The 10,424-nt window shown below is 34.6% G+C and overlaps 1 protein-coding gene across 1 annotated transcript; it reads right to left on the bottom strand.

Annotated features, from left to right (window-relative positions):
* Positions 1-247: 247 nt before the first annotated feature.
* On the bottom strand, positions 248-8,889 carry LOC149940405 (uncharacterized). The gene is made up of 5 exons (XM_090177740.1): positions 8,883-8,889; positions 7,070-7,207; positions 6,800-7,000; positions 3,207-3,451; positions 248-1,063 (listed from the first exon to the last, which is right to left on the bottom strand). The coding sequence occupies exons 2-5, from the start codon at positions 7,203-7,205 to the stop codon at positions 821-823; spliced, it is 825 nt and encodes a 274-aa protein (XP_090033866.1). The 5' UTR covers positions 7,206-7,207; positions 8,883-8,889; the 3' UTR covers positions 248-820.
* Positions 8,890-10,424: the final 1,535 nt, after the last annotated feature.

The following is a 10,424-nucleotide window of genomic DNA, read 5'->3' as shown; positions in this document are numbered from 1 at the left end:
ACGGTTAACTCTGCCCGCGTCTGCCAAGGCCGAGTGAGGGGTTGGGGGGAAGGAAAAGCATGCTCAATTTTCTTTTTTTTTGCCATGGAACTTTGGAGCCCCTTTAACAACATTTCATTCAGGAAATCACATTTATAAAATATATCAGGTATCAGTTTTATTATTAATCTGTATAATCCATACAGAAGACACAAATTTGTGCCATATCACAATTTTAATTAAAACATTTGTTTTGCTTTACCACATTTTTAAAAAAACAGTACTTAAAAGATTTGTGCCATATAACGAATTTAAAAAAAACCAATGGCATGCTTAGGAAAATAAAATAAAAATCTAGATCAAAATATTTGGCCATACTAAAAAAAACAAGAGGGTGCTTATGAAAATAAGAAAATGTTATAGATGGAAATATTTGGTGGGATATACTCTTATCACAATTTAAAAAAAAAACAAATGCAAACTTATGAACATGAAAAAAGTTAAGATGGAAATATTTGGCCACGCAATGTATTTAGAAGGAACTGGAAGAAGATGGCCAGTTCTTACTAAAACCGCAATCACATAAAACTTAGCCAGAGCTTGAGTACTTTTAACAATGCTGTTGAGTATGTGTCACTACACATACTTGACAGCACTGTTAGAGTACTCAAGATTTCGCTGTTGAGTTCGTACATCCAGAAATATTTCTTAGGGGAGGAGAAAGCGAAGGCTTCATTAAAAAATGCAATTAAAAATCAATGTCAAGCCAAACAATATGGAGAGGTCCAGGCCCCTTAGGTGCGACACTACGTTCCTCGTTCATTTAAATTTCATGATAATCTCACCTTCCAGATTTTTTCTTATTCGTATTACAAATAGCCTTGGAAGAGGAAAGATAAATTCCCGAAGCATTAACACTTTTAGGATGTGAAAGATCAGTTGGCAGAGAATCAGCCATTTCCGAAGGTGAAGTTAATGCTACTTTAGCAGGACGAAGAAACCCTTTTCGGTCTTTGTTCTTCTCTTGCTTTCTTCTGTGTCTCTCTTTACGTATTTTAGAACTAAGGCACTTAGTAAATTGAAACTGTAAAAAAACAAAATTCTATCTTCAATAATTTTATATGAAAAGATCACCCATTATGAATAATCAACTAAGCCACGACAGAGAATAACTGACAGCTCCCTACACTTACTATTACCGTTAAACTCAGTAAGTTTTTATGCAACGGGGAAACCAAAGATCTCGGGGGGAAACCCCTTTAACCAGTGGGGAGAGAACATGCAAACTACGCAGGAGTGGTTTCAGATTTTCACCCAGTACCACAAGCTGGGTTCGAACCCGGCTCCTCTTGCTGGGAGGCGAAAGTGCTAATCACTCCGCCACCCCACTTAATGATCACAAGGAAGGAATTGATAAACACTCACGAATCATGAATATATAACTTCCTTATAGCCCCATACTATGAGGTGGGTGTCGCAGAGGCACTACTAGTTTTATCATTTTTATGGCATGAGGAAGATCTTTTCTAAATGGCCAATGGTGTTCATAAACACCTTGGAATTTTGAAGGTATGTCTGCCTCGGCTTCCCTATTTGCTCTCTGTGCACTTGTTGCAGCTGCGGGGTGGAGCATAAAGTCCTACCCCAAAGTAATCCTGATTGTACTATAGGTTTTAATTAAATCGTGTAAAATTAAATAGCTTAGGCAGGGTTATCCACCAACCTCCCACGTAGTTCAATTTACCCTGTATCAATTCTGTAATGCCCTGAGTAAGGGTCAAACTGTTCTGTTGGCATTTTTACAAGATAAGTCATGTTTACTGAACGGTTTTTATGAAAACATAAATAAATGGTAAATTTTCAATATTGAAAGGTTGAAAGACAAATTGGTAATTCTAACCTTAAGTGACTAAGATTAACAAAAAGCTAATAAAAATTTACACAAATTGCTTAAATATTTTTTAATTAAAACAATTAAAATGACATTTAGAAAGAACTGGTCAACTTGTTTTAGCATTGAGAGTGCTATTTTCAAGACTAAGAAGTAGGGTTGCCATTGGCACTATCGTGTGCTTCATTAGCTTAAAATAATTTTAAAAACTCAAAAATAATAGGGTGATAAAATACGCGAAAAAGTAGATTAGTCCATAATTAAAAGGGATAATATAGCTAAACCCTAAAAATTTTTTAAGAAATTAAAAAACTTACTAAAAACTTGTACCGATAGGTCTTCAAGCAAACAAAAAACGCGAATCTCGGATCAAATAGATCTAAACTACATAAAAACGAAATACAAAGTATATACTTTTCACCACCACACTCCCCCTTTTTGGCTTCCCGTTACTTTGCAACGCGTTTTGAAATTTTTAATGTTTAGTCTTAGTTTCTCTTTTCGATATAACAGTCGCCAGCCAGATTTCCCGCACGGTACTGATGAGTTCCAAATAGAACGATACCGGTCTACCGTTGGAATTTCTGGCTATTGTATTTAGTTTTTATGTAGTTTATTACTCGAAGATCTATTTGATCCGAGATTCGCGTTTTTTGTTTGCTCGAAGACCTATCGGTACGAGTTTTTAGTAAGTTTTTTAATGTCTTCAAATTTGTTTAGGGTTTAGCTATATTATCCCTTTTAATTATTGACTTATCTACTTTTTCACGTATTTTATCACCTTTCGCACAGTTTCTTCTAACACCAAAATAATAGCACCACCCAATAATTATTTTAAAATTAACAGTATTGAAATATGTAAATGAAAAAGGTAAATTTATTTTTATGGACCATACCTAAACTGCACTTAGAAAAAGTTTCATAAATTTAATGATCAATCCCCTCTAGATTGCAAGGACCCATTAAATTGTAACAACCCTACCCAAAACTATATAAATTTACATTGCAATACTACTTGCCAAAACTAGTCGACCAGTTTTTTTTTCTAAATTTTATTTTAGAATGGTTTTTAAATGAAAAGTACTTTTTCCTTAATAATTTCTATGTTAAGATATACCAGTAAATAAGTTTGGTAGTTTTGGTAGCATTAAACGGACGACAACTTTAACCAAAGTCATATTAAGCGGAACCTTTTGTACTAACAAAATTGTGATGTCAGAAACAATTTGATTCCCATGGCAAAAAAGCGATTCTCACCTTAAATCAAGATTAAAAATTCCACAATTTGAACCAAAATGGTTATAAACACCTTAGTATTAAGAAATGTTTAACATACCCATTCATTATGTCCTGCCATTTTTAAGCAAGGATATTTGTTGATCATGGTCATTCCAATTTTTTCATACGCGTATCGATTGTCAATACCACTGAAATTGATATAGTGAAGACAGCATTCGGTTGTAAAATTGTTCCAATACCCCTTTGAAACAACAGATCCATTGGCCAAAGCACTTTGAATAATTTGAGAAAATTTTGGCATTCCAAAGTCCTCAACTTGAGCTTTTACTCCACTTAAATCTTCTGAAAAAAGTTTATTTAATATTTGTTTCCAAATGTAATTTTATTCTTAAGAGTAAAATTTTTTTCTTATATTTTAATCAAAGAAATACTGAAATTTAACAAAGTTTGGACTAACAAAGCTAGAATAGAGGGGTGAGTTTTAAATTAAAAAAAAAATAATTTTATTCATTTAATCAAGAATTAATTTTTAGCAACTAATAATTTTTGGCTTTTATGAAAGCCTAGGGATACACACTAGTGTATTCCAGGCGGAAATTTTTGCCATTTGCTCCTGTGTTGCTTACTGTCTACATCAGGGGTATCATGGGATAAGGTTATCCAGATTTATTCAGATAGCCAGGCCGCTCTTAGAGCTCTCAGCCAGTATATTATTCTTTCTAAACTGGTTTTTAGCTGCTTAGATCTCCTCTGTGTTCTTGGGAACGACGCCTTGGCCAAGGGAGGTGCGAGGGCTGGGTTCATTGGGCCGGAACCTGCTCTCCCCATCTCCCGTGGACTTGTACGTGGCTTGATCTCCAAGTTTATGTCAGATCGTCAACTCAGACAATGGTCTGAGATTGAGGGTCAAAGGCAGGCCAAAGAGTTTACTCTTGGCCCTTCTAGGGAGAGAGCCAGATAATTACACTCGCTCTCTAGGGCTAGTATTAGGATTGTTATTGGTCTACTTACAGGCCACTGCCATCTAATTAAACATTTAACTCTTAATGGGGTCAGTGATGACCTGATTTGTAGAGCTTGTCTAGCTGAGGAGGATTACTATATGCAGCCCAGAGGTTTGAGCATTTGGGTATGCACCGGTTGGAGATGTATGACATCTCTATCATCACAGCCAGGCAGATTTTAAGCTTTGTGTCAGCAATAGGACTTATTTAAGTCACCCAGTTTGGGGATGCACAATGGACCTTAGGTCGAAGTTCTTGGCTTGCCACCTCACTCAATAATAATAATAATAGCAACGATAAGTCTATCAAACCTAAAACCGAGGTGGAAAGGGTAAATTTTAAACTAAACATCTTATTTTACTGTTTTGATCATAAGTATAAGTTTATCAAAGCTACTGATAGAGGGTTCAATGCTGATTTTTAAACTAAAAAATAAATTTATTTCTTTTTCCAAACGGAAGATATTGAAATTAAGCAAATATAGGACTATCAAATCAAGAATGAAAATAATTTATAATTGGGACAATTAAATATGGAAAGCTAGGAGGCTAGATTACATTACTACATTACATCAGACGTAACATGGACTTTTCTACCATTTTACGTTTTAACAATTGCTATTTCAATCCATTAGTGGTTCTTTAATAATAATAATAATCAGCTAGGCTAATACCCAAGGCACCACCTTAGGCCTAAGTCATCAAGCGACTTTTGAAGCCATTAATTCAGGTGGCCGGGTTACAATGCGTAGGAGGGTGGTGGCCAGCCCTTCAAGCCACGCGAGCCAACAGCTCCCTACAGAGTAATTCCATGACAAATGGTCACAGCATGTCAACCCTACCTCAACCGATTTGGTTCAAATTTTGTATAGGGGGTTTTCAAATCGGTAAAACTGAATTACCGATTATTTTTAAAATCGTATCAGCGGTTTTAGGAGATACAGTAGGTCTAAATCTTTCAAAATGACCTTGACCCTTAACGTTGAGTGAGATATAAAATGACGAGTTTTCAACCGATTTTCAAATTTCTTACGCCATTTTCAAGCTATTGAAATGTTCTTTTTACATCATTAAACCAAAAAAATATTTGACAAATTTTAATGGTCAAAATTAATGGTCAAAATTAAAGGTCAAACATTTTGACCTTTGACCTTTGACCTTTGGCTTTAACAGAACTTTTAATTTAAAAATAATGGTCATTTTCGAATTCCCTGGCCGTGATTTACCATAAAATGTTAAAATCCCAAAGTAATATTTCTAGATCACGAGATATTTAATTATGAATTTCACACCAGAAAATAAGAATTTAATATAAATTTAATGGAACTCACGTTTTTCAATAACTAGTTCAACTTTCACCTTGTCACTATTTTGCAACAAATATTTTGAGCTATTTATTGGTGGCACAATAGCATCGTCAACTCTACACAACACATTTTCTGGTAATACCCAACATTCGTCCTTAATAACTCTCCAAATATAATTCGAAGAACTAAATTGTGGATACATAAAAGAAATTAAGTAGTCGCCATATTCATTTGAATATTCCTTTACTATAGCAATGTATACTTTTCTCCCGTATACACATGCTACCCCCTATACAAAATTTGAACCAAATCGGTTGAGGTAGGGTTGACATGCTGTGACCATTTGTCATGGAATTGTTCAACACTAACTATTACAGTAAGGCTCAACAAGTTTTTATGGAAGGGGAAACCGAAGAGCTCGGGGGGAAAACCCCTTAAACCAACGGGGAGAGAACTTGCAAACTCAACGCAGAAGGAGTTGTTCCAAGTTTTCACCCAGTGCCACAAGCTGGGTTCGAACCCGGCCCCTTTTGCTGCAAGGCAAAAGTGCTAACCACTCCGCCACCCCACCTACTTTCACTCAGTGGCGACTCACCTTTTACTGCTGTTATCAGCTAGGCTAATACCCTAGTTACCACCACAGGCCCAAGTCAGCATACAACTTGTAATGCCTTATTTACTGGTGGCCACATTAAAATGCATAGGACGGTGGTGACAAGGCCTTCATGCCATGTGAGCTAGCCGACAGCTCGTTACAATAACTTTTACCGTTAACCTCAGCAAGCTTTTATGGAAATTAGAAAAACAAAGACCTCGGGGGAAACCCCTTCAACCAGTGGAAAGATAACTTGCAAACGCTACGAAGGAGTGGTTCTGGATTTTCAACCAGTGCCACAAGCTGGTATCAAACCTCTTGCTCTGAGGCAAGAGTGTCAACCAATCCACTACCCAGCCTGAGTAGTGGATTGCTCCTAGTTTTGGTTGCATCATATCAAACAGATTTCTATACAGTACTATGCACCCCAAACAACACAAAACTGGTCTCCAGTTGTGTAAATCTCGCTATTTTAACATTTTTAATGGCATATTTAATTTTTAGTCTAGGACCTATTGATTTGAGTATCTTTATTTTACTTTTTTAACTATTAGGGTTTCATTTTTAAACTTCTCTATCATTTTCTGTTTTAACTATATCGAGGATACTAGGAAGAATTGTGGCTGTAGGTATTTTAAGGCTATACATACTAACAGGAAAAGTACTAAAATCTATTATTTAAGATAAATGAATGGGATATATTTTAACTCCTTATATATATATATATGTTCAATCTTATATAAAATATGCTTTAGTAGAAAAAATGTACATGAAAAATGTCTTACCTAAAGAATTTTCATTTTCATCCTCACGTGATTTTCCTAAGCTTAACTGGATAGTTTCGTCAGTAAAATCATTCAGTGCAGGTGCCACATCAGGTTTCTGATCTAGCACCATTTGTTCCATTTCCCCAGACTCATTTACTTTATTAGATCTCTTTGATTCACTTATATTACACGCACCACTTGGCTCGTCATTTGTTAACACTTAATGTTAAAAAACGAATTTAAAAAATATGTATACATTGAGGTATAATTTATACATTACTAAATTACCTTTTTCATGTTTTGTCGGCGGACACAAACAGTATAAACATTTCATATCATTCGGTACCGAAGGTTTTATATACTCCTCGCACTCTCCTACACATTCCTTACACATTCCTCTTTTAACCCCTCTACTGTCTAGCATTTCTGAGTATTTTTAAAATGCTGAATTGTTTATTTAAATTCACCATAAACTTAAATAATATTTATGATTTAAAAATATTTGTCTATTGTCATCAAAAAAAGACAATTTTGTTAAAGTTTTGGTTCAATTTCACGACTGGAATCGGGCAGTAAACATTAAAAAAAAAAAGATATTTCCTGCAGCATTTTTAAAACAAACTACAAAAGACCCCATTGGTCGATTATAGAACCTTAACTTTGGCAACTAAGATAAAAAGATCAGCAAAGTGGACGAAAATCATGTTTTAATAGAGAAATACAGTTGTACTTCGAAAGATAAACCTTCAAGGCATGAATACTACTGCTGCATTTATGCTTTGAACTTTTAAAGGCCTATTGGTCCAATGAATGCTGTATTTCACAATTATAAAAGTTTTATTCCCTCTCCAGTGGCGTCACCAGGATTTTAAATTTGGGGGCGCTTAAGCCGTTAACCCAACTAGGGTTCCCAATATCCAAAAAGGTATCGGCTTAGATATAGAACTGCGAAATAAAGGTAGAAAAGAAAGTTTTCTTGTATAATTTATTAATATAGGAACCGTTTTATTTGTCTAATAGAAACAATAGATCAATAATCGTTCAATTTTAAAATCTACTAACAGTTTTAACAAGTACTATAATATTAGACTAAATTTTACTAGGAGCTTTCCTAGAATTTTAGGACGTGCTATTAAGAAATTTTAGGGGGTGCTTCAGTAATTTTTCTGGTGGCTCAAGCGTTGCCTAAAACACCCAAGTGACGTCACTGTCCCTTTCCTCTTTAGAAGATATTTAAGGTTCTGTTAACACATTACAAGCTAGAATTGATGAAACATTAATATTTATTTGTTACGCAATTTTTCTGATAAAATCTTCTAATTGGAACTGGCCAAGTATTGTCAATTTCATTGAAATCTACAGACGCTCTGCTTTCAGAAAACACTACTTCATAAGAATTTAAATACTGAATATAAGAAGACACTCTACACTTTCGTACAAGAAAAATTTTCTTTTCATTAAAGTATAGAATAAAATCTTTAACTGCAAAAATTGGAGATTCATTTTGAACTTGGCCTAAATTTATGCAAGTAAGCCCAGGTCTATAGACATGTCCATGTACTTTTAAAAAATTAGAGCACACATCATTCAAATCCTCGTCTAAATTACAAATAAGAACTTCTTTAGAAATTGTTATTTCATCATTACTATAGATAAAGTTCTCATTGGTAATCCATAACAATTACTCTGTAAAACAATTGCGAAGCAAGTGATAACTGCACATGCTTAACGCAATGTTTTTAAACTAGCCCTATTTTCTCCCTTTAAAAACACTGAATGAAGCTTCAAAACGCAAACACCATTGGTGTCTTAGAGGGCCAAATAAAAGAAGTTGTCGAGGAAAATGAATCAAATAGTGGAATTTTGGTGTTAAGGTGACATTTGGGTATTCAATTAAAAAATTATCATGATAGGTCTTTATAGCTTCAGCTAATTGGGTAGCGCTTTTCTCTATTACAAATGGGGATGTACTTAAAAAGGTTATTTCAATGAGGAGATTGAAATTCAATAATTTGTTTTTTTCAGGGGGTACTTTTTGAACCAAAATAAAAGGCAAAATACTTAAGTGTTAGGCAGGCGGAGGCTGAAATTGAGATGCTACCTTTGTCAGATAATGCCGATTAATCAATTAGCGTTGGTTTGCTGTTTATTGCAAGAAAGCTATAGTCAAAAAGATGCAATTGAGAATTCAACCATGCCAGTGTAAAATATTTTTCACTGCGAATGAAATGTAATAAAGCTCTTAGCTCTATTAATACGACTCCTTCTAGAAAAACGTGCATAGTATCATGTACAGAAAAGTCTAGCGATATGTCATTAATAAGAAAAATGTGGCTCAAATTATTAATTCCATACTTGGAGCTCCATTCTTCTTAGCCGATTTTGAACCTATTTGGTCTAAAATTGCACTATTTTCTAAGTGATTTTCTGTGGTTTTTAAAATAAAATCTGATTCCCTGAAGTCCTCAAAGATTTGAGGCCTCTCGTCTTCATCACTGCTACAGGGTTTCTTAGCAAATGAAACCCCCTCTCTAGTTCCCCGTAGTTGCGCTGATGCAGGCTTATCAGCTGGTGTACCAACTAACATGCCTGTGAAAATTTTTCCATCACTTAAAAAGTCTAATCCCTTTTTTAAGTAATTTACTCCTTCAATGAATTCCATTAAAATTGCTTTCATACTGTAAAGCTTCACATCAGACAATTTTGCTATGGCAAGAAGTTGCTTTACGGGCAAACAAAATCTAAATTAAGGAGGAATATAGTTATTTCATAGGAAAACACAGTTAATTTGTTCATTTTTCTATGCACACCAATAGGGTTAACAGTCTCTATATCATCCACATTAAAAACAATTTGAAGGCACCGGGTTGAAAGTTTATGTTGCTTAAACAAAGCACCATCACACCAATCTCTAAGTACTAAATCCTCACTTTCGTGAGAATTTGACACCCAAAAGTCAACATCTGGGGTCCTTAAGAAAACATTAGTTAGGGAAGTGAAAGTGTCGTATTCATCCTTGGTTATATCTATTTGAGATGAACCATCGGATTTAATTACTTCAATAATTTCCTTCCTTATTATTTCCCCAACCTCATTTAGTAAATATTGCATTTCTATTGCAAGGTTATTGATAGCATTTTTTTTGATGCCATGCTTCGCTTCCAGTTTGAGGAAAAATTGCCCTAAAGAAAGCTTAAGACATCTTTGCTTTTCAACACCAATTAATTCTGAACTATTTTCATAATTTCTCTCAAAGTTTGGAAATCATCATTGTCACTAGAAATATCAGGAGGCTCAATTAAGTTTCGGACATATGGTTGTGGGTTTGTTACTTTATGCTGCCTGCTACAATGGGTTCTAAAAGCAGCGTAGCTTGTGCTTTTATATGGACAACTACTACAGGATTCGGAAAATGAGTTCTCATTTCAATGAAGCGACATCACATTTATTATACACGTCAATTTCAGAACCGGAAAAACTACAAATTTCACAACAAATTACTCGTGGCTCTTGCATGTTGAATATTTAATTTTTCTTGATATGCAAAACGTAAAAATAAAGCTATTATGCTTGGTAGAAACCTTAGGATTAAAACATTTCCATACTAACGTCTGACGCCAGTTAAAATTTGACTATGTTCGTA

The sequence above is a fragment of the Leiobunum rupestre genome, chromosome 6 (assembly GCF_980474605.1).
Source record: "Leiobunum rupestre chromosome 6, qqLeiRupe1.1.hap1, whole genome shotgun sequence".
NCBI lineage: Eukaryota > Metazoa > Arthropoda > Arachnida > Opiliones > Sclerosomatidae > Leiobunum > Leiobunum rupestre.
This window is presented reverse-complemented; position numbering and strand designations above follow the sequence as displayed.